Genomic DNA, 26,850 nt, shown 5'->3' with positions numbered 1-26,850 from the left:
AATGATATACCATTTTGAAGCTAAAAGTGTGTACTTTGTTTTATTTCTATACATTATTGTTCTAAATCTAATGGTTTATGAGGAAAAAAATTCTCAACTTGATTAAATTTATGCTAAAAATGACAGTTTCAAAAAACATCATGTTATACAATCATCGATATCTCAACAAAAAATATAGCTAGAATCATGAATGATATATCATTTTGAAGCTAAAAGTATGTACTTTGTTTTATTTCTATACATTATTGTTCTAAATCTAATGGTTTATGAGGAAAAAAATTCTCAACTTGATTAAATTTATGCTAAAAATGACAAAGTTTCAAAAAACGTCATGTTATATAATTATCGATATCTCATGAAAAAATATAACTACAATCATGAATGATATATCATTTTGAAGCTAAAGGTGTGTACTTTGTTTTATTAGTATACATTGTTGTTCTAAATCTAATGGTTTATTAGGAAAAAAATTCTCAAGTTGATTAAATTTATGTTAAAAATGACAAAATAAATTTGACAATTTCTTCTTTAATAATTTGTGTTTGAAAATTTTAATAATATCTTGTAATTTTTATATCATATCATAAACTAGAATGTTGAAGCTACAATTTAACATACGTATTATATTATAATTCTTAAAAACACAAATAATATAATTTTTTGAAAATTTTGTATAACTTTTTGATTCATAAATTTGACAATTTCTTTAACAATTTTTTGTTGGAAATTTCTATAATATTATCTTACAGTTTCTATATCACATCGTAAACTAGAATCTATAAGCATGAATTTAACATATATTTTATATCATTATACGTAAAAATACATTAGATATGATTTTTGTAAAATTTGTCTTTTATTCTTAGATTTGACAATTATTTCTTTAATATTTTTTTCCTGGAAATTTCAATGATATTAGCTCATAATTTTTATATCACATCATAAACTACAATCTTTAAGCTACAATTTAACATACATATCATATGATAATTCTTAAAAATATGGTTAATATGATTTTTGGAAAATTTCGTATTTCGATTTATAAATTTTACAAATCTTTCTTTAATTTTTTTTTGGGAATTTCAATAACATCAGCATATAGTTACTATATCATATCATAAATTAGAATGTTTATGCTACAATCTAACATACGTATTATATCATAATTCTTAAAAATACAGATGATATGATTTTTTGAAAATTTCATATAATTTTTGATTCACAAATTTGACAGTTTCCTCTTTAATAATTTTTTTTTCAAAATTTTAATAATATCATCTTATAATTTTTATATCATATCATAAATTAGAATCTTTAAGCTACAATTTAACATATATATCATATTATAATTCTTAAAAATACAGATGATATGATTTTTTGAAAATTTCGTATATTTGATTCATAAATTTGACAGTTTCATCTTTAATAAATTCTTCCAGGAAATTTTAATAATATTATCTTATAATTTTTATATCATATCATAAACTAGAATCTTTAAGCTACAGTTTAACATATATATCATATCATAATTCTTAAAAATACAGATGATATGATTTTTTGAAAATTTCGTATTTTTGATTCACAAATTTGACAGTTTCATCTTTAATAAAATTTTCCAGGAAATTTTACTAATATTAGCTTATAATTTTTATATCATATCATAAATTAGAATCTTTAAGCTACAATTTAACATATATATCATATCATAATTCTTAAAAATACAGTAGATATGATTTTTGGAAAATTTCTCTTTTATTCATAGATTTGACAATTTCTTCTTTAATATTTTTTTCTTGGAAATTTCAATGATATTAGCTAAAAATTTTTATATCACATCATAAACTAGAATGTTTAAGCTACAATTTAACATACATATCATATCATAATTCTTAAAAATACGGTAGATATGATTTTTTGAAAATTTCATATAATTTTTAAATCACAAATTCGACACTTTCCTCTTTAACAATTTTTATTTGAAAATTTTTATAATATTATCTTATAAATTTAATATCATATCATAAACTAGAATGTTTAAGCTACAATTTAAGATACATATATCATTATTCATAAAAATATAGTAGATATGATTTTTTGAAAATTTCATTAATTCTTGATTAATAAATTAGACAATTTTTTCTTTAATAATTTTTTTCTTGAAATTTCACAAATATTATCTTATAATTTTTATATGATATCATAAACTAGAATCTTTAAGTTACAATTTAACATACATATCATATCATTATTCATAAAAATACTGTAGATATGATTTTTTGAAAATTTCTTTAATTTTTGATTAATAAATTAGACAATTTTCTCTTTAATAATTTTTTTCTGGAAATTTCAATAATATTATCTTAAAATTTTTGTATGATATCATAAACTAGAATCTTCAAGCTTTAATTTAACATATATTTCATATCATTATCCATAAAAATTTAGAAAATATAATTTTTTAAAAATTTTTATTTTATATATAAATTCAACAATTTCTTCTTCAATAATTTTTTCCTGAAATTTTTTATAATATTATATTACAATTTTCATATCATATCATAAACTAGAACCTTCAAGCTTTAATTTAGCATATATTTCATACCATTATCCATAAAAATTTAGAAAATATAATTTTTTTAAAATTTTTATTTTATATATAAATTCAACAATTTCTTCAAAAATAATTTTTTCCTAAAAATTTCGATTATATCATTTTTCAATTTTTACATCACATCATAAACTAGAACCTTCAAGCTTTAATTTAGCATATATTTTATATCATTATCCATAAAAATTTAGAAAATATAATTTTTTAAAAATTTCTCTTTTATATATAAATTTCACAATTTCTTCAAAAATAATTTTTCCCTCAAATTTTTAATAATATCATATTATAATTTTCATATCACATCATAAATTAGAACCTTCAAGCTTTAATTTAGCATATATTTCATATCATTACACATAAAAATTTAGAAAATATAATTTTTTTTTAATTTTTATTTTATATATAAATTTAACAATTTCTTCTTCAATAATTTTTTCCTAAAATTTTTAATAATATCATCTTACAATTTTTACATCACATCATAAACTAGAACCTTCAAGCTTTAATTTAACATATATTTCATATCATTATCCATAAAAATATAAAAAATATAATTTTTTTAAAATTTCTTTTATTTATAAATTTCACAATTTCTTCAAAAATAATTTTTTCCTCAAATTTTTAATAACATCATATCACTATTTAATATTTATTTTTAAATCACATCATAAACTAAAATCTTCAAGCTACAATTCACCATATACATCACACCACGATTCTTAAAAACCCAAATTTGATTAACATTTTAATTCCGGAAGGATTAATTTCGGCATGAAATAAAACACACAAGTTATTTTTTAAAATTTTTTTTTGTTCATTATACATATTTATTATTTCCCATCTTTTGGACCCTATACAATCTTATTAATTTTATAATAGCTAAGTACGTTGTTGTCAGGTAATACAATTATCATCAAATTCTTTTCTTTATTTTTTATAATATACTTATATAGTTATTTCTCGAGGAATGCATTTTTTTAATTTTTTTTTGTCAAAAATCGAAAAAAATAAACACAAAAAAAGAAAAGAAATCAAAGTGGTCGATCGGATTTGTTGTACAAATATCTGACTAGTATCAACAATAATAAATCAATAATTAATTATATTTATTAATAATATTTTTATGGATTAATCCATTTAATCCTCCTCTTTTTTCTTTTAATATTATCAAATTCATTTTTTTTAATTTTTTTTTGCTTAAGTTAAATATTAATTATTACTTAACACCTATCAAAAATTTAAGACGTCACTTATTAAGGGGCACAGATCATGATATGTTTAGAGAGTGGTGTGTTTTGTTATCTTTTACGAACCTACGTTCCTAAAGCAGAGAAGGCGATTGTGGCTTTATTTATTTATTTTCATCCTTATTTCATACGATTTTTTTTTCATTTTATTTTTTTTTATCTATTTATTCTTTAATAAGATATACTCTAACCCACTAAAACGACGACGACATCGAAAAACGGCTTTTTTTCACCTTGGTAATAATTTTTATTCATCTTTAAATTGGTAATAATAATATTAATTAATTAGATAATTATTTTTTTAAGCTGATATGTATTTTTTTCTCTATAGTCCCCGGTTATAAGATTATTCCTCTTTATTTTCTTATTATTAGTATTTTTTTCCCATTTTTTTCTCCCACATTTCATCGTTTTTCTTTTTCTTTCGCTTCATCTCAATACCTTCAATTACAACTTTAGTCATCTCAAGTATTGAGCTCGCGACGCCTCATTTTCGACTCATTTTCGAGAAAAGGCGACGCTATGGACGGAAATTCTTCGCAGAAACTGCGTTTAATTCATTCAACATACACAAACGACCCCCCGAGGCAGAGAACCAACCCTATTAATTCAAATTCCACCATAACTCGTTGAAACATCAAGAACGGATTCTATTTTAAACACTTTAATTGACACTTTGGGACAAAATTGAAACCTATTTTTTGTGTATTTAGATTCTCTTTCTCGGTTTTTGGCCACTACACCTAATTAATTCTCTTAAAAACACATCTACTCGACAATAATCGTTAATAATAGAGTATCACACGAAAAACATCCTAACTTAAAAAATACATAATATTAAATCAAAGTAATATATTAAATATATCAAAAAAAAAACTGGAAAAACCTTAACCTAAAAAACTTACCCTAAAAAACCTTTGGTTAAAACGTTCAAACAACACTATTCTAAAACTTCATCTAATATTTTCCTAATGATTGATAAATTTCGCATTTTTTCGCAAATACATCGGAAATCTTACGTATACCCAGCCCCACCGAGCGGCTAAATCAAAAAATTTTTCAAACAAAAACTCTCACAAAATCAATTCTAAACAACTATTATTCGAAAAATTTTTCGATAAAACCCCTAATTATTAAAATAACCTCAAAAAATCAATTTTTTTAATCACCACACAGCGCCACCCTGTACATATACAAAAAAAATTTATTAAAATAATCGGTTTAAAATCGAATTTGAAACAAAATTTATTTGAAACATTTTTCGATATTATCAAATAAAATTATAAAAATATACAGGGTGAAAAATATTACTCAAAAATTTTTATTAAATTAATCGATTCTAAATCGATTTTTAAGCAAGTTTTATTTGAAACATTAATTTCGATTTTATATGTCTTTGGATTTATACCACTACACAGTGCCACTTAGTAATAATATCGAAAAATTTTTCAAATAAAACTCATTAAAAATTTGATTTTAAACAAATATTATTCGATAAATTTTTCGATAAAACCCCTAATTATTAAAATAACCCTAAAAACCCATCCTTTTTAATCACCACACAGCGCCACCCTGTAGATATATAAAAAAAATTTATTGTAATAATCGATTTTAAATCAAATTTGAAACAAAATTTATTTAAAACATTTTTCGATATTATCAATTTTTTATCCTTTATGGTGAAATAAAGTTAAAAAATATACAGGGTGATTAATATTCTTTCTTAAATTTTTGATGTTTTTTGTGTAATTTTAAACGAGGTTGTTATTGAAGTAATTTTGAACGAGTTTTGATTAAAATATTAAAATAATTTTTATTTTATACCTATATACAGCCCGAATTAGAAGAGATACAAAAATTTTTTATTAAGATAATCGATTTTAAATCAATTTCTAAGCAAGTTTTATTTGAAACATTAATTTCGATTTTGTGTATATTTGCTTTTATACTAGTATACAGCGCCGCCTAGTGATAATATCGAAAAAAGTTTCAAATAAAAATGATTTCAAATTTGATTTTAAACGAATATTATTCGAAAAATTTTTTGATACAACCCCTAATTATTAAAATAACCTCAAAAAATTATATTTTTAATCACCATACAGCGCCACCCTGTAGATATATAAAAAAAATTTGTTATAATAATCGATTTTAAATCAAATTTGAAACAAAATTTATTTGAAATATTTTTCGCTAATATGAATTTTTCGTCCTCTATGGCGAAATAAAATTAAAAAATATACAGGGTGATTAATATTTTTTGTTCAATTTTTATTTTTTTTTGTGTAATTTTAAACGAGGTTGGTATTGAAGCAATTTTGAACGAGTTTTGATTAAAATATTAATAATAATTTTCGTTTTATACCTATATACAGCCCAAATTAGAAGAGATACGAAAAAATTTTATTAAGATAATCGATTTTAAATCAATTTCTAAGCAAGTTTTATTTGAAACATTAATTTAGATTTTGTGTATATTTGCTTTTATACTGGTATACAGCGCCGCCTAGTGATAATATCGAAAAATGTTTCAAATAAAAATGATTTCAAATTTGATTTTAAACAAATATTATTCGAAAAATTTTTTGATACAACCCCTAATTATTAAAATAACCTCAAAAACTTATATTTTTAATCACCATACAGCGCCACCCTGTAGATATATAAAAAAAATTTATTAAAATAATCGATTTTAAATCGAATTTGAAACAAAATTTATTTGAAACGTTTTTCGTTATTATCGATTTTTCGTTCTCTATGGTGAAATAAAGTTAAAAAATATACGGGGTGATTAATATTTTTTTTTTTGGTAATTTTAAACGAGGTTGTTATTGAAGCAATTTTGAACGAATTTTGATTAAAGTATTAATAATAATTTTCGTTTTATACCTATATACAGCCCGAATTAGAAGAGATACGAAAAAATTTTATTAAGATAATCGACTTTAAGTCAATTTTTAAGCAAGTTTTATTTGAAACATTATTTTCGATTTTATATATATTTGCTTTTATATTAGTATACAGCGCCACCTAGTAATAATATCGAAAAATGTTTCAAATAAAAATTATTTCAAATTTAATTTTAAACAAATATTATTCGAAAAACTTTTTGATACAACCCCTAATTATTAAAATAACCTCAAAAAATTATATTTTTAATCACCATACAGCGCCACCCTGTAGATATATAAAAAAAATTTATTATAATAATCGATTTTAAATCAAATTTGAAACAAAATTTATTTGAAACATTTTTCGTTAAAATCAATTTTTTATCCTCTATGGTGAAATAAAGTTAAAAAATATACAGGATGATTAATATTTTTTTTTTAATTTTTAACTTTTTTTGTGTAGTTTTAAACGGGGTTGTTATTGAGGCAATTTTGAACGAATTTTGATTAAAATATTAATAATAATTTCCGTTTTATACCTATATAGAGCCCGAATTAGAAGAGATACGAAAAAATTCTATTAAGATAATCGATTTTAAATCGATTTTTAAGTAAGTTTTATCCGAAAAATTTTTTGATTCGATTAATAATTATTTTTTTTAATCAGTGTAGAGCGCCACCTGGAGGATTTATCAAAAAATTTTATTAACAAAATCGGTTCAAAATTTAATTTTAAACAAGATTTATTCGAAAAATTTTTCGATTATATCAAAAATTTGTAAAAGTATTTTTTTTTTAATTTTTAATTTTTTTTTGGGTAGTTTTAAACGGGGTTGTTATGAGGCAATTTTGGACGAGCTTTGATTAATATATTAGTAATAATTTTCGTTCTATACCTATATAGAGCCCGAATTAGAAGAGATACGAAAAAATGTTATTAAGATAATCGATTTTAAATCGATTTTTACCCAAGTTTTATTCGAAAAATTTTTTGATTCAATTAATAATTATTTTTTTTTAATCAGTGTAGAGCGCCACCTGGAGGATTTATCAAAAAATTTTATTAACAAAATCGGTTCAAAATTTAATTTTAAACAAGATTTATTCGAAACATTTTTCAATTATATCAAAAATTATGAAAATATATACGGGGTGATTAATATTTTTTTTTTAATTTTTAATTTTTTTTTTGGGTAGTTTTAAACGGGGTTGTTATTGAAGCAATTTTCAACGAGTTTTGATTAAAATATTAATAATAATTTCCGTTTTATACCTATATAGAGCCCGAATTAGAAGAGATACGAAAAAATTTTATTAAGATAATCGATTTTAAATCGATTTTTACGTAAGTTTTATTCGAAAATTTTTTTGATTCGATTAATAATTATTTTTTTTAATCAGTGTAGAGCGCCACCTGGAGGATTTATCAAAATTTTTTATTAACAAAATCGGTTCAAAATTTAATTTTAAACAAGATTTATTCGAAACATTTTTCAATTAAATCAAAAATTAATGTAAGTATATACAGGGTGATTTATTATTATATTAAGATTTCCGTTGTATTTTTTAAAAAATGCGTAGTTTTGACTAATATCTAATAAGAGAGACTCATTTTTGAGTTCTTAACGTTATTTTTTTTCGATTAAAATGTTTTTTTTTTATTTTAAGCTTTTTTTTTAATTAATTATTAAAAAGCCGGACCGTACAGGACCGCATCGGCTGGAATAGAATGATATGTTTAAGTTTTTTTTCGAGTTTGCTCGAATTTATTACGAATTTATTAACTTCGTTCGATTTTTCTTGGTTTTTTTAGCGAAAAGACTCCTTTTTTATTTGGTTTATTGCTATTTGGTATGTTTTTGTTAATTTTTTTTTAATTTTCTTCGGTTATATACGATATAATAGTTAATATTGACCGGAATACACTTCATCTTGACAACTATAAATCTTATCTTGTATAAATAGAGGATAGTCTATGTAGATTAATTAATTAATTAATTTTTTTTCTAAATCGTTTTCATTTTTTTAAGTTAATTCTAAAGAAAGCTCGACAAAAATACTATTTTTATATATTAATAACCCGGTTTTTTCTTATTATGTTGTTATTATTATTATTTTTTTTATGCAAAAGTGTTAAATTTAACACTCTTATCCTTAAAATCCGGAAACAGCTAGATCTTAATTGTTATTAATGTAATAATTATAGTGTTAATATTAAATCTAAAAACTTAACTGTTAGGGCACCTTTGGTTTAGCTTCTTTTTTTAATAAATTTATTTTTTTATCTAAACGTTGTTAATCTTGATGTTAAATCTTGATCTTGATTTAATAAATTTTTCGTCCCCTGCTTGTTGTAGTCAAGTGCTTAAAGACACGTACGAATTAGGATTGTCCATTTTCTTCTCCTTTTGTTCCCTGAAAAAGCGTGCAACACAAAATTAATCACCCAGTATACATAAAAATAAACATTTTTAAATTCGTGCTTTCAACGAAATAATCAAAATAAAAAATTTCTAAAAAATCGAACTAAAATAGGAAAAAAAACTACATTTACTTTTGGTGTACTCTTTTTGGTGTGAAGAAAAAGGTGGGGTGGGTGAGGAAGACAGGTTTTCATTTCAAAACTTAATTTAGCCTCTTTTTATTGTTAATCGCGATGAGTCCTTTGAAACGAATCCAAAGACGATGCTACGCTTAAAAGGTAATATCTCAAAAACTAAAAGGTATTTGGAAAATCCGTTTATGTCGTTGGAAAGCTTATATTTTGTACTATAATTGGTGATAATTTCGTAATGATTTAATAAAATCATGATTTGTTATGATTTTTTGAAAATGAATGAAAATAATTGCTTATAATAATTGCGGCTAATGGGAAAAAAATTGTAATCCGAGGATGATACAAAAAAATTTTTGGAATAAAAGTTGTAGCTAATTTTGTCCTTTACATATTATTATCTGACATTTTTGCTCTCAGATGCATCAATATAGAAAAATATTCGAGAATGTAAAAATTTGATAAATTTTTTGTTTTGCTATTAGCTAATGGTAACATTCGGGAATTGAAGTATGTTATCAAAAAATTTTTAGAACAAAAGTTGTTGCAAATTTTGTTATCAACAATATTGCTTTCTTGTATTTTTGCTCTCAGATGCGTCAATATTAAGAGAAATTAAAAAATTTGAAAATTTGATGAATTTTCTGTTTTGCTGTTAATTAATGGTAACATTCGGGAATTGAAGTATGTTATCAAAAAACTTTTAGAACAAAAGTTGTAGTAAATTTTGTTCTTAACAATATTGCTCTGTTGTATATTTGCTCTCAGATGCGTCAATATCGAGAAAAATACGAAAATATAAAAATTTGACGAATTTTCTTGTTTCACGATTAGCTAATGGTAACATTTGAGAATTGGAGCATGTTATCAAAAATCTTTTAAAAGAAAAGTTGTAGCAAACTTTATTCTGAGGAATATTGCTCTCTTATACTTTTGCTCTCAGATGCGTCAATATTGAGAAAAATTCAAAAATTTGATGAATCTCCTTGTTTTACTATTAGCTAATGGTACCATTCAGGAATCCAAGCATGTTACAAAAATATTTTTAGAACAAAAGTTGTTGCAAATTTTGCTCTTAACAATATCGCTCTCTTGTATTTTTGCTCTCAGATTCGTCAATATTAAGAAAAATACAAAAATTTGAAAATTTGACGAATTTTTTGTTTTACTATTAGCTAATGGTACTATTTGGGAATCGAAGCATGTTACAAAAATACTTTTAGAACAAAAGTTGTTGCAAATTTTGCTACTAACAATATTGCTCTCTTATATTTTTGCTCTCAGATTTGTCAGTATTAAGAAAAATTAAAAAATTTGATGAATTTCCTTGATTTACTATTAACTAATGGTACTATTTGGGAATCGAAGCATGTTAGAAAAATACTTTTAGAGCAAAAGTTGTTGCAAATTTTGTTATTAACAATATTGCTCTCTTGTATTTTTGCTCTCAGATTTGTCAATATTGAGAAAAAAACGATAATTTGAAAATTTGATGAATTTCCTTGTTTTACTATTAGCTAATGGTAACATTTGGGAATCGACGCATGTTACAAAAAGACTTTTAAAACAAAAGTTGCAGCAAATTTTGTTCTTAACAATATTGCTCTGTTGTACATTTGCTCTCAGATGCGTCAATATCGAGAAAAATACGAAAATATGAAATTTTGACGAATTTTTTGTTTTACTTATTCATATTCATATTCATATTCATATTTATATTCATATTTTCATATTTTTTTCGATATTGACGTATCTGAGAGCAAAAGTGAAAGAGAGCAATATTGTTAGTAACAAAATTTGCTACAACTTTTGTTCCAAAAGTATTTTTGTAACATGCTTCAATTCCCGAATGTTACCATTAATTAATAGTAAAACAAGGAAATTCATCAAATTTTTGAATTTATCTCAATATTGACGCATCTGAGAGCAAAAGTATAAGAGAGCAATATTCCTCAGAATAAAGTTTGCTACAACTTTTCTTTTAAAAGATTTTTGATAACATGCTCCAATTCTCAAATGTTACCATTAGCTAATCGTGAAACAAGAAAATTCGTCAAATTTTTATATTTTCGTATTTTTCTCGATATTGACGCATCTGGGAGCAAATATACAAGAGAGCAATATTGTCAAGAACAAAATTTGTTACAACTTTTGTTATAAAAGTTTTTTGATAATATACTCCGATTCCCAAATGCTACCATTAGCTTATCGTGAAACAAGAAAATTCGTAAAATTTTTATATTTTCGTATTTTTCTCGATATTGACGCATCTGAGAGCAAATATACAAGAGAGCAATATTGTTAAGAACAAAATTTGCTACAACTTTTGTTATAAATGTTTTTTGATAACATACTCCGATTCCCGATTGTTACAACCACTTGAAAAAGCAACAAATTAGGTTGATGTAGGAGATCAAATGTGCGCTAATTAGAAAGTGCAAAGAAATATATAGTTAATTTTCTTTGCAATGATGAACAATGAGCATTTAAAAGAATGTGTCGAAGAGTATTCCTAAAAATAGTGGCGCATGAATTGACCATTGGAGAGCTTCAGCCTAGAAGTCGGTCCACGTAGATGAGGAGATTCTTCTCATAGATGATTGTCAAAACCGTTTGCCAAAAAAAAATCAATTGTCCGATTGGCTTTCTTTTGCAGACGGAAAACTGTTTGAGTACCCATGCGGTATGAGAAGAGTTACCCCATACTGCAATTCCATACAACAAGAAGCATGAAATAACGCAAAATAAAGTATCCTGGCTTCCTCGCTGCCAATTAATTGTCGAACCCTTCTAATCGCATATATTTGACGACTGAGTCTGTTACAAAGTAATTCTACGTGGTTGTACCAAGTAAGAAGACCTTTCTTCTTTACACACTTCTAAAAACTTTTAGAACAAATGTTGTAGCAAATTTTACCCTTTACACATTGCTATCTAACACTTTTGCTCTTAGATGTATCAATGTAGAGAAATATTCAAAAATATGAAAGTTGGAAAAATTCGTAGTTACACAAATTGCTAATGAAACAAAAATGATAATCCGAGCATGATATAAAAAAACTTTAAGAACAAATTTTTCAAAAACTAAAAGATATATTCAAAATATGTCCTGTTCATTCGAAAGCTTATAAATTGTATACCAAACGCTGATAATTTCAAAACAATTCATTAAAGCTACGATTTATTACGATTCTTTGAATATTATTATTTGTTCCAAAAAATGCGAAAGTGCCTTGAGATGTTTAATAATTAATATCTCAAGAACAAAAAGATATTTTGAAAATCTGTTTTGTTCATTAGAAAGCTTATAATATGTATAACAAATGCTGATAATTTCATAAAAATTAATTAAAGCTACGATTTATTACGATTTTTTGAAATTGATTGTTTATCTCAAAAATGCGAAAACGCCTTGAGATGTTTAAAAATTAATATCTCAAAAACAAAAAGATATTTTGAAAATCTGTTTCGTTCATTAGAAAGCTTATAATTTGTAAAATAAATGCTGATAATTTCATAAGAATTCATTAAAGCTATAATTTATTAAGATTTTTTGAAAATTATTATTTGTTCAAAAAAATGCGAAAGTGCCTTGAGATGTTTAATAATTAATATCTCAAAAACAAAAAGATATTTTGAAAATCTGTTTTGTTCATTAGAAAGCTTATAATTTGTATAACAAATGCTGATAATTTCATAAGAATTTCTTAAAACAACGATTTATTGCGATTTTTTGAAAAGAATGAAAATATATTAACGTTGTCTTTATGGCAAAAAAAGTTATAAAAGACAAAAAATGTACACATTAATTGCTGATTATAAGGCCGTACTTATATTATAGGATGTATTAGGGATATAAATGTATTATACACAGGTTTTGAGTCATACATGAAGATTTCGGATCGTCTGCACATTTTTGAAAATTATGACGGACTTGTCATGGAAATTTTGTCGGAATCGAAATAAAAAAGAGCAATATTGTTCAGAACAAAATTTGCTACAACTTTTGTTTTAAAAGTTTTTTTATAACATGCCTCTATTCCAGATTATTATAACCATTTGAAAAAGCAACAAATTCATAAAATTTTCCTATTTTCGTATTTTTCTCGATATTGACGCATCTGAGAGAAAAGATACAAGACAGCAATATTGTTAATAACAAAATTTGCAACAACTTTTGTAATAAAAGTTTTTTGATAACATGCATCAATTCTCGAATGTTACCATTAACACTAGTAAAACAAAAAAATTCATCAAACTTTCATATTTTCGTACCTTTCTCGATATTGACATATCTGAGAGCAAATATACAAGAGAGCAATATTGTTAAGAATAAAATTTGCTACAACTTTTGTTCTAAAAGTATTTTTGTAATATGCTTCGATTTTCAAGTGTTACCATTAGCTAATAGTAAAACAAGGAAATTCATCAAATTTTTAAATTTTCGTATTTTTCTCAATATTGACGCATCTGAGAGAAAAAATACAAGAGAGCAATATTGTTAACAATAAATTTTGCTACAACTTTTGTTCTAAGAGTTTTTTTATAACATGACTTGATTCCAGATTATTATAACCATTTGAAAAAGCAACAAATTCATCAAATTTTCATATTTTCGTATTTTTCTCGATATTGATGCATCTGAGAGAAAAAATACAAGAGAGCAATATTGTTAATAACAAAATTTGTAACAACTTTTGTTCTAAAACTTTTTTGATAACATGCTTCAATTCCCGAATGTTACCATTAACACTAGTAACATGCTTCGATTCCCAAATGTTACCATTAGGTAACAGTAAAACAAGGAAATTCATCAAATTTTTAAATTTTCGCATTTTTCTCAATATTGACGCATCAGAGAGCAAATATACAAGAGAATAATATTGTTAAGAATAAGATTTGCAACAACTTTTGTTCTAAAAGTTTTTTTATAACATGCCTTGATTCTGCTGTACTACAGTCGGTAAAAGGAATACTGTGAGTTACCTTGAATATTCAATGTTAACCCCAACTATTAGTTTCCTAAAGATCTTATAAGCACTCTGCCATTTACCCAAACTCAACCTGAAGGTTATCTATGTAAAATTCTGAAACAACATCTCTCCTTCTTCTATTTTCCTACAAATCCAGATGAAGTAGCAACCATAATAAAATCATTCCAGAAGATGTTTACGGATTTAGTATCTATCTTTTGACAGAAACCGTAAACATCATAAAAGATCCAGTACCTGATATTATAAACTGCTCAACTGCCAAAATTATACTAATACTTAAACAGGTGATCCCGAGAATACGAGTCACTGCAGACCTATTGCTATTCTACCAGCCTTTACTAATAATTTTCGAAAAATCATGGCATCTAAAGAAGAACAAAAAACTTACTTTGGGAATCGGAATTGTTTTACTTGCTCTTAATGGTAACATTTGAGAATCGGAGCATGTTAGCAAAAAACTTTTAGAACAAAAGTTGTTGCAAATTTTGTTACTAACAATATTGCTCTCTTGTATTTTTTCTCTCAGATGCGTCAATATTGAGAAAAATACGAAAATTTAAAAATTGTATGAATTTTCTTGTTTTACTATTAGCTAATGGTAACATTTGGGTATCGGAGCATGTTATCAAAAAACTTTTAAAATACTTTTAGAGCAAAAGTTGTTGCAAATTTTGTTACTAACAATATTGCTCTCTTGCATTTTTGCTCTCAGATGCATCAATATTGAGATAAATGCGAAAATATAAAAATTTTACAAATTGTTTTGTTTTACTAGTGTTAATGGTAACATTTGGGAATCGGAGTATGCTATCAAAAAACTTTTAGAACAAAAGTTGTTGCAAATTTTGATATTAATAATATTGCTCTGTTTTATTTTTGCTCTCAGATGCGTCAATATTGAAAAAAATACGAAAATTTGGAAATTTGATGAATTTCATTGTTTTACTATAGTTAATGGTAACATTTGGAAATCGGAGCATGTTATCAAAAAACTTTTAGAATAAAAGTTGTAGCATATTTTGTTATTAATAATATTGCTCTCTTGTATTTTTGCTCTCAGATGCGTCAATATTAAGAAAAATTGGAAAATTTAAAAAATTGATGAATTTTCTTGTTTTACTATTAGCTAATGGTAACATTTGAGAGTCGAAGCATGTTACAAAAATACTTTTAGAACAAAAGTTGTAGCAAAATTTATTCTTAATAATATTGCTCTCTTTCACTTTTGCTCTCAGATGCGTCAATATTGAGAAAAAGACGAAAATTTAAAAATTTTATGAATTTTCTTGTTTTACTTAGCTAATGGTAACATTTGGGAATCGGAGTATGCTATCAAAAAACCTTTAGAACAAAAGTTGTTGCAAATTTTGTTACTAACAATATTGTTCTCCTGTATTTTTGCTCTCAGATGCGTCAATATTGAGAAAAATACGAAAATAAGAAAATTTGATGAATTTCGTGTCTTACAAACGGTTAATGATAACATTTGGATGATTGATGCATCTGACAGCAAAAATGATAAAAAGTAATGTGTAAAGGATAAAATTTGCTACAACATTTATTCCAAAAGTTTTTCTGTATCATGCTCGGATAAAATTTTCTTTTCGATTAGCCACTTGTGTAACTACGAATTTTTCCAATTTTCATAATTTTGAATATTTCTCTACATTGATGCATCTGACAGCAAAAGTGTTAGAAAGTAATGTGTAAAGGATAAAATTTGCTACAACTTTTATTCTAAAAGTTTTTTTATATCATGCTCTGATTACCATTTTTTTTCCATTAGCAATTTGAGTAACTACGAATTTTTCCAATTTTCAAATTTTCGCATATTTCTCTACATTGATGCATCTGAGAGCAAAAATGTTAGAAAGTGATGTGTAAAGGATAAGATTTGCTACAACTTTTATTCCAAAAGATTTTTTATATGATGCTCGGATTAAATTTTTTTTTCCATTAGCAATTTGTGTAACTACGAATTTTACCAATTTTCATATTTTTGAGTATTTCTCCACATTGATGCATCTGAGAGCAAAAATGTTAGATAGTAATGTGTAGAGGATAAAATTTGCTACAACTTTTATTCTAAAAGTTTTTTTATATGATGCTCGGATAAAATTTTTTTTTCCATTAGCAACTTGTGTAACTACGAATTTTTCCTATTTTCAAATTTTCGAATATTTTTCTACATTGATGCATCTGAGAGCAAAAATGTTATATAGTAATGTGTAAAGGGTAAAATTTGCTACAACTTTTATTCTAAAAGTTTTTTTATATGATGCTCGGATAAAATTTTTTTTTCCATTAGCAACTTGTGTAACTACGAATTTTTCCAATTTTCAAATTTTCGAATATTTTTCTACATTGATGCATCTGAGAGCAAAAATGTTATATAGTAATGTGTAAAGGGTAAAATTAGCTACAACTTTTATTCAAAAAGTTTTTCTGTATCATGCTCGGATTAAATTTTTTTTTCCATTAGCAACTTGTGTAACTCCGAAATTTTTCCAATTTTCAAATTTTCGCATATTTCTCTATATTGATGCATCTAACAGTAAAAATGTTAAATAATAATGTGTAAAGGATAAAATTTGCTACAACTTTTATTCCAAAAGTTTTTTTATATCGTGCTTGGATTACCATTTTCTTCCCATTAGCAGCAAATTTTTATAAACAATTATTTTCATTCATTTTAAAAAAATCATAACAAATAGGAATTTCAATAAAACATTACGACATTATCACCAATTATAGTACAAAATATAACCTTTCGAATGACCGTTTCGGATTTTTAAAATACCTTTTAGTTTTTGAGATATTACCTTTTTAACAGAAGGCAATTTCCCATCTTTTTCGGAATAAGACGTAATGATAGAAAAAGTATTTGGCGCAGATGAGGGGCTTAATTAATGCGTTCCAGAGCGATTATTACTGCCAAAATTGAAGTCGTCGCATTTGGAGCTTTTCTGCACTCACCTGGTGCTTGGTGCCAAACTTATTTGATCACCTCATTGTGTCAAAAAGTGCTGGAGGACACTTAACTCGATCGCGTTTAGCCTCATTTCAAAGGACTCGTAAATGTAACCAATTTAGCCAAATAATTTTTCAAAAAAAACCCATTCGTACGAAAATAATCTGCGATTAATCATAGATTTTAGCGAAAACCTAACCTCTGATGCCATTTTGCTTTTGGCGTACTCGATTCGTATGGGACCGCGGTCGGAGGAGAGTAGGAAGGAACCTTGCAGTGCTGCCATCGAGTGTGACGCAAAACGCACGTCCTGGTACTCCAGAAGGCCACCGGAAATATACCTTTGGCGTGCATGCGCAGGCGACAGAAGCCGGGGAAGCTGTGTGCAATAAGAAACAACACCACAAGTTTTGCTTTGATGCCAAACAAGAACTCAACCAAGTCTGTGTGTCTAACTATCTAAGTTCTTTCATTTTTTTTCCTTGTATAGGCTACAGATATAAAAGTGCGATTAATACTTATTTTGCGTTGCGCTTAAAGTAGTGTGTGAGTGTGTGGAGATACTTTTTTTCGATTGCCAGAAATGTCAGAAAGATTTTTAATTAACTTTTTGGTTAAGATAACTTTTCTGGCAACTTTTTTGATTAACTACGGATTAAAATCTAACTACGGGGAGAACAAAGCTTGTTACAAAAATACTTTTAGAAGAAAAGTTGTAGCAAATTTTGTTCTTAACAATATTGCTCTCTTATATTTTTGCTCTCAGATGCGTCAATATTGAGAAAAATACGAAAATATGAAAATTTAACAAATTTTTTTGTTTTACTAGTGCTAATGGTAACATTTGGGAATCGGAGCATGTTATCAAAAAACTTTTAGAACAAAAGTTGTTGCAAATTTTCTTGCTAACAATATTGCTCTCTTGTATTTTTGCTCTCAGATGCGTCAATATTAAGAAAAATACGAAAATATGAAAATTTGATGAATTTCGTTGTTTTACTATTGGCTAATGGTAACATTTGGGAATCGGAGCTTGTTATCAAAAAACTTTTAGAACAAAAGTTGTTGCAAATTTTGTTACTAACAATGTTGCTCTCTTGTATTTTTGCTCTCAGATGCGTCAATATTGAGAAAAATACGAAAATATGAAAATTTGATGAATTTCTTTGTTTTACTATTGGCTAATGGTAACATTTGAGAATCGAAGCATGTTACAAAAAAACTTTTAGAACAAAAGTTGTAGCAAAATTTATTCTTAACAATATTGCTCTCTTTCACTTTTGCTCTCAGATGTGTCAATATCGAGAAAACACAAGAATGCGAAAATGTTATGAATTTGTTGTTTTACTTACTCTTAATGGTAACATTTGAGAATCGGCGCGTGTTATCAAAAAACTTTTATAACAAAAGTTGTAGCAAATTTTATTCTTAACAATATTGCTCTCTTGTATTTTTGCTCTTAGATGCGTCAGTATTGAGAAAAATACGAAAATATGAAAATTTGATGAATTTCTTTGTTTTACTAGTGCTAATGGTAACATTTGGGAATCGGAGCATGTTATCAAAAAACTTTTAGAACAAAAGTTGTTGCAAATTTTCTTGCTAACAATATTGCTCTCTTGTATTTTTGCTCTTAGATGCGTCAGTATTGAGAAAAATACGAAAATATGAAAATTTGATGAATTTCTTTGTTTTACTATTGGCTAATGGTAACATTTGAGAATCGAAGCATGTTACAAAAAAACTTTTAGAACAAAAGTTGTAGTAAAATTTATTTTTAACAATATTGCTCTCTTTCACTTTTGCTGTCAGATGTGTGAATATCGAGAAAACACAAGAATGCGAAAATGTTATGAATTTGTTGTTTTACTTATTCTTAATGGTAATATCTGAGAATCGGCGCATGTTATCAAAAAACTTTCAGAACAAAGGTTGTTGCAAATGTTGTTCTTAACAATATTGCTCTCTTATATATTTGCTCTCAAATGCGTCATTATTGAAAAAAATACGAAAATTTAAAAATTTAATGAATTTCTTTGTTTTACTATCAGCTAATGGTAATATTCAGGAATCGAGGCATTTTACAAAAATATTTTTAGAACAATAATTGTAGCAAAATTAATTCTTAACAATATTGCTCTCTTTCACTTTTGCTCTCAGATGCGTCAATATCGAGAAAACACAAAAATGCGAAAACTTAATGAATTTTGATTGTATGAATCCATGTTGCAAGTTATATTATAAATGGGAAAATGTATATGTATGTATACATATAAAAATATAAAAAACTTCTTACTTGCTTATATTTTAAATATTTATTGGAACCGGTTTCGACACATAAAGGTTATCATTAGCCAAATGTCATAAATGAAGAAAATGCTAACGTTGAATTTTATAAAACCGACACATTGAATATTAAAATATTAAAATTTAAACAAATAAACTAAGGTAAAATGTTAAAATTAAATAAATATGTTACAAATTAAAATGCACACAATGAATTTTGTTGTTTTACTTGCTCTTAATGGTAACATCTGAGAATCGGCGCATGCTATCAAAAAACTTTTATTGCAAAAGTTGTAGCAAATTTTATTCTTAACAATATTGCTCTCTTGTATTTTTGCTCGCAGATACGTCAACATCGAGAAAAATACAAAAACATGAAAATTTGATGAATTTCGTTGTTTTTACAAATTGTTAATGGTAACACTTGGAAATTGGAGCATGTTATAAAAAAACTTTTTGAACGAAAGTTGTAGCTAATCTTATTCTTAATAATATTGCTCTCTTGTATATTTGCTCTCAGATGCATCAATATTGAGAACAATACGAAAATTTGGAAATTTGATGAATTTCATTGTTTTACTATTAGCTAATGGTAACATTTGGGAATCGGAGCCTGTTATCAAAAAAATTTTAGAACAAACGTTGTAGCAAATTTTGTTATTAACAATATTGCTCTCTTTTATTTTTGCTCTCAGATGCGTCAATAATGAGAAAAATATGAAAATTTAAAAATTTGATGAATTTTCTTGTTTTACTTAGCTAATGGTAACATTTGGGAATCGGAGTATGCTATCAAAAAACTTTTAGAACAAAAGTTGTAGCAAACTTTGTTCTTAACAATATTGCTCTCTTGTATTTTTGCTCTGAGATGCGTCAATATTAAGAAAAATACGAAAATTTAAAAATTTGATGAATTTTCTTGTTTTACTTAGCTAATGGTAACACTTGGGAATCGGAGTATGCTATCAAGAAATCTTTAGAACAAAAGTTGTTGCAAATTTTGTTAGTAACAATATTGTTCTCTTGTATTTTTGCTCTCAGATGCGTCAATATTGAGAAAAATACGAAAATAAGAAAATTTGATGAATTTCATGTCTTTCAAACGGTTAATGATAACATTTGGATGATTGATGCATCTGACAGCAAAAATGATAAAAAGTAATGTGTAAAGGATAAAATTTGCTACAACATTTATTCCAAAAGTTTTTCTGTATCATACTCGGATTAAATTTTTTTTCCATTAGCAGCTTGTGTAACTACGAATTTTTCCAATTTTCAAATTTTTTAATATTTCTCTACATTGATGTATCTGACAGCAAAAGTGTTAGAAAGTAATGTGTAAAGGATAAGATTTGCTACAATTTTTATTCTAAAAGTTTTTCTGTATCATGCTCGGATTGCTATTTTTTTTTTTATTAGCAACTTGTGTAACTACAAATTTTTCCAATTTTCATATTTTTGAATATTTCTCTACATTGATGCATCTGAGAGCAAACATGTTAGATAATAATGTGTAAAGGTTAAAATTAGCTACAACTTTTATTCTAAAAGTTTTTTTATATCATGCTCGGATTACTATTTTCTTTCCATTAGCAACTTGTGTAACTACGAATTATACCAATTTTTATATTTTTGAATATTTCTCTACATTGGTGCATCTGACAGCAAAAGTGTTAGAAAGTAATGTGTAAAGGATAAAATTTGCTACAACTTTTGTTCTAAAAGTTTTTTTATATCATGCTCGGATTACTATTTTCTTTCCATTAGCAACTTGTTTAACTACGAATTTTACCAATTTTCAAATTTTCGCATATTTCTCTACATTGATACATCTGAGAGCAAAAATGTTAGATAGTAATGTGTAAAGGATAAGATTTGCTACAACTTTTATTCCAAAAGTTTTTCTGTATCATGCTCGGATAAAATTTTTTTTTCGATTAGCAACTTGTGTAACTACGAATTTTTCCAATTCTCATAATTTTGAATATTTCTCTACATTGATGCATCTGACAGTAAAAGTATTAGAAAGTAATGTGTAAAGGATAAAATTTGCTACAACTTTTATTCAAAAAGTTTTTCTGTGTCATGCTCTGATTACTATTTTTTTTCCATTAGCTGTTTGAGTAACTACGAATTTTTCCAATTTTCAAATTTTCGCATATTTCTCTACATTGATGCATCTGAAAGCAAAAATGTTAGAAAGTGATGTGTAAAGGATAAAATTTGCTACAACTTTTATTCCAAAAGTTTATTTATATGATGCTCGGATTAAATTTTTTTTTCCATTAGCAATTTGTGTAACTACGAATTTTACCAATTTTCATATTTTTGAGTATTTCTCCACATTGATGCATCTGAGAGCAAAAATGTTAGATAGTAATGTGTAGAGGATAAAATTTGCTACAACTTTTATTCTAAAAGTTTTTTTATATGATGCTCGGATAAAATTTTTTTTTCCATTAGCAACTTGTGTAACTACGAATTTTTCCAATTTTCAAATTTTCGAATATTTTTCTACATTGATGCATCTGAGAGCAAAAATGTTGTATAGTAATGTGTAAAGGGTAAAATTAGCTACAACTTTTATTCCAAAAGTTTTTTTATATCATGCTTGGATTACCATTTTCTTCCCATTAGCAGCAAATTTTTATAAACAATTATTTTCATTCATTTTCAAAAAATCATAACAAATAGGAATTTCAATAAAACATTACGACATTATCACCAATTATAGTACAAATTATAACCTTTCGAATGACCGTTTCAGATTTTTAAAATACCTTTTAGTTTTTGTGATATTACCTTTTTAACAGAAGGCATTTTCTCATTTTTTTTCGGAATAAATAATTTTCAAAAAATCATAACAAATAGGGGTTTCAACAAAACATTACGAAATTACTACCAATTATAGTACAAAATATAACCTTTCGAATGACCGTTTCGGATTTTTAAAATACCTTTTAGTTTTTGAGATATTACCTTTTTACAGAAGGCAATTTCTCATCTTTTTCGGAATAAGAAGAAATGATGGAAGAAGTATTTGGCGCAGACGAGGGACTTAATTAATGCGTTCCAGAGCGATTATTACTGCCAAAATTGAAGTCGTCGCATTTGGAGCTTTTCTGCACTCACCTGGTGCTTGATGCCAAACTTATTTGATCACCTCATTGCGTCAAAAAGTGCTGGAATGCACTTAATCCGATCGTGTTTGGGCTCATTTCAAAGGACTCGTAAATGTAACCAATTTAGCCAAATAATTTTTCAAGAAAAACCCGTTCGTACGAAAATAATCCGCGTTTAATCATAGATTTTAGCGAAAACCTAACCTCTGATGCCATTTTGCTTTTGGCGTACTCGATTCGTATGGGACCGCGGTCGGAGGAGAGTAGGAAGGAACCTTGCAGTGCTGCCATCGAGTGTGACGCAAAACGCACGTCCTGGTACTCCACGAAGGCCACCGGAAATCCACCTTTGGCGTGCATGCGCAGGCGACAGAAGCCGGGGAAGCTGTGTGCAACAAGAAACAACACCACAAGTTTTGCTTTGATGCCAAACAAGAACTCAACCAAGTCTGTGTGTCTAACTATCTAAGTCCTTTCATTTTTTTCCTTGTATAGGGCTACAGATACAAAAGTGCGATTAATACTTATTTTGCGTTGCGCTTAAAGTAGTGTGTGAGTGTGTGGAGATACTTTTTTTCGATTGCCAGAAATGTCAAAAAGATTTTTAATTAATTTTTTGGTCAAGATGACTTTTCTGGCAACTTTTTTGATCAACTACGGATTAAAATCTAACTACGGGAGGACAAATACAAAGTGCTCCACATTCGGGGTGAGAAATACCAATTTTGAACCCAACACAAAGAGAATTAAACAAAAATTAACCGTGTTAGTATTGTTAATACCACAAATAACAAAAAAAATGAACCAAAAAGGAAGGAATATTTAAAAATAATTAATATATAACATGCTTCATCAAAAAAAAAACATCTCAACAAATTAAATTAGTTTTTGGCGGTGGATTTTTTTTTTAATCTAATTGATAAATTAACACGAAAATAAATATAAATAAATTAATAAATGAATAAATAAATAAAACACGAGTAAGTGCAAGGTATAGTGACTTAAAAAAGTAAATAAACACCTTTTTTTTTTGATATGAGGAATTTTTTTTTTTAAATTTTTTGGCAAAAAAAAAATACTTACTAAAAATTGAATTAAAGCGATCGGTGTCCTCGTCAGAGATTGTTGAAAGGTCACAAAGGTCGGCGTTGTAGGCCACTTTTCGTTTTAACACACAACGAGAACAGAAAAAGAAAGAAAAAAGAATTTTAAATTAATTTAATTTTAATTTTTTTTTTTTTAATTTTTAAAATTTTTTTTATTATAAATTATAAACGAATCACTATAACTTGCACCCGTTCAAAGTAACAACAATTTTAATATATTTAATTTTATTTTAATACAAATTATTTATTTTTTAAATTTTTAAAAAATTAATAATATAAAAAAAAATTTGTAAAATTAAAAAAATTTTTTTTTTGATTCACCCCTTAGAAACAAAAATTAACTAAATAAAGTCGTAGCTTCCTTTGATATTGAGAATACTTAATTTTTTTTTTGATATCTCTAAAACGGTTTTTTTATGGCAAAATGTTGGTTATCTTATTATAATTTTCAAAAAATCATATTTTCTATATTTTTATGTATAATGATATGAAATATATGTTAAATTAAAGCTTGAAGATTCTAGTTTATGATATGATATGAAAATTGTAATATAATATTATTAAAAATTTGAGGAAAAAATTATTGAAGAAGAAATTGTTAAATTTATATATAAAAGAGAAATTTAAAAAAAATTATATTTTCTATGTTTTTATGTATAATAATATGAAATATATGTTAAATTCAAGCTTGAAGATTTTAGTTTATGATATGATATGAAAATTGTAATATAATATTATTAAAAATTTGAGGAAAAAATTATTGAAGAAGAAATTGTCAAATTTATAAATAAAAGAGAAATTTTCAAAAAATCATATTTTCTATATTTTTATACATAATGATATGAAATATATCTTAAATTAAAGCTTGAAGATTATAGTTTATGATATGATATAAAAATTGTAATATAATATTATTAAAAATTTGAGGAAAAAATTATTGAAGAAGAAATTGTCAAATTTATAAATAAAAGAGAAATTTTAAAAAATGATATTTTCTATATTTTTATGTCTAATGATATGAAATATATGTTAAATTAAAGCTTGAAGATTCTAATTTATGATATGATATGAAAATTGTAATATAATATTATTAAAAATTTGACGAAAAAATTATTGAAGAAGAAATTGTTAAATTTATATATAAAAGAGAAATTTAAAAAAAATTATATTTTCTATGTTTTTATGTATAATAATATGAAATATATGTTAAATTAAAGCTTGAAGATTCTAGTTTATGATATGATATAAAAATTGTAATATGATATAATTAAAATTTTTAAAAAAAAATTATTTAAGAAGAAATTGTAAAATTTATAAATAAAAGAGAAATTTTCAAAAAATCATATTTTCTATATTTTTATGTATAATGATGTGAAATATATGTTAAATTAAAGCTTGAAGATTCTACTTTATGATATGATATAAAAATTGTAATATAATATTATTAAAAATTTGAGGAAAAAATTATTGAAGAAGAAATTGTCAAATTTATAAATAAAAGAGAAATTTTAAAAAATGATATTTTCTATATTTTTATGTCTAATGATAATATATGTTAAATTAAAGCTTGAAGATTCTAATTTATGATATGATATGAAAATTGTAATATAATATTATTAAAAATTTGAGGAAAAAATTATTGAAGAAGAAATTGTCAAATTTATAAATAAAAGAGAAATTTTAAAAAATGATATTTTCTATATTTTTATGTCTAATGATATGAAATATATGTTAAATCAAAGCTTGAAGATTCTAATTTATGATATGATATGAAAATTGTAATATAATATTATTAAAAATTTGAGGAAAAAATTATTGAAGAAGAAATTGTCAAATTTATAAATAAAAGAGAAATTTTAAAAAATGATATTTTCTATATTTTTATGTCTAATGATATGAAATATATGTTAAATTAAAGCTTGAAGATTCTAATTTATGATATGATATGAAAATTGTAATATAATATTATTAAAAATTTGAGGAAAAAATTATTGAAGAAGAAATTGTCAAATTTACAAATAAAAGAGAAATTTTAAAAAATGATATTTTAATTAGATTATTATTAAATGATTTTTATGTTTAATGATATGAAATGTATGTTAAATTAAAGCTTGAAGATTCCAGTTTATGATATGATATGAAAATTGTAATACAAAATTATTAAAAATTTGAGGAAAAAATTATTGAAGAAGAAATTGTTGAATTTATAAATAAAAGAGAAATTTTCAAAAAATCATATTTTCTATATTTTTATGTATAATGATATGAAATATATGTTAAATTAAAGCTTGAAGATTCTAGTTTATGATATGATGTAAAAATTGTAATATGATATAATTGAAATTTTTAGGAAAAAATTATTTAAGAAGAAATTGCAAAATTTATAAATTAATTTTCAAAAAATTATATTTCCTATGTTTTTATGTATAATGATATGAAATATATGTTAAATTAAAGCTTGAAGATTCTAGTTTATGATATGATATGAAAATTGTAATATGATATTATAAAAAATTTGAGGAAAAAATTATTAAAGAAGAAATTGTAAAATTTATAAATTAATATAAAAAAAATTATATTTTCTATATTTTTATGTGTAATGATATGAAATATATGTTAAATTAAAGCTTGAAGATTCTAGTTTATGATATGATATGAAAATTGTAAAATGATATAATTAAAGTTTTTAAAAAAAAATTATGAAAGAAGAAATTGTAAAATTTACAAATTAATTTTCAAAAAATTATATTTTCTCTATTTTTATGTCTAATGATATGAAATATATGTTGAATTAAAGCTTGAAGATTCTAGTTTATGATATGATATGAAAATTGTAAAATGATATAATTAAAATTTAAAAAAAAAAATTATGAAAAGAAATTGTCAAATTTATAAAAAGAGAAATTTAAAAAAAATCATATTTTCTATATTTTTATGTATAATGATATGAAATATATGCTAAATTGAAGCTTGAAGATTCTAGTTTATGATATGATATGAAAATTGTAATATAATATTATTAAAAATTTGAGGAAAAAATTATTGAAGAAGAAATTGTCAAATTTATAAAT

At 24.8% G+C, this 26,850-nt stretch overlaps 1 protein-coding gene across 2 annotated transcripts in view; it reads right to left on the bottom strand.

The window, feature by feature from the left end:
- Nucleotides 1–3,398: 3,398 nt before the first annotated feature.
- The window catches only part of LOC111421602 (couch potato), a 162,966-nt gene continuing 139,514 nt past the window's right edge, over nt 3,399–26,850 (bottom strand). The window contains exons 8-9 of one of the 2 annotated variants that reach the window (XM_071199343.1): nt 17,465–23,058; nt 3,399–9,161 (exon numbers count right to left, since the gene is read on the bottom strand). In XM_071199343.1, coding sequence (XP_071055444.1) covers nt 22,797–23,058 — 262 coding nt within the window. In that variant the 3' untranslated portion in view covers nt 3,399–9,161; nt 17,465–22,796. The remainder of the gene's footprint in view (nt 9,162–17,464; nt 23,059–26,850) is intronic. The other variant, XM_071199344.1, reaches the window with a different exon arrangement.

This window comes from Onthophagus taurus, chromosome 10, assembly GCF_036711975.1.
Source record: "Onthophagus taurus isolate NC chromosome 10, IU_Otau_3.0, whole genome shotgun sequence".
In the NCBI taxonomy this organism is placed as follows: domain Eukaryota; kingdom Metazoa; phylum Arthropoda; class Insecta; order Coleoptera; family Scarabaeidae; genus Onthophagus; species Onthophagus taurus.
The sequence above is the reverse complement of the archived record's forward strand: the minus strand, read 5'-3'. Positions and strand labels throughout refer to the sequence as shown.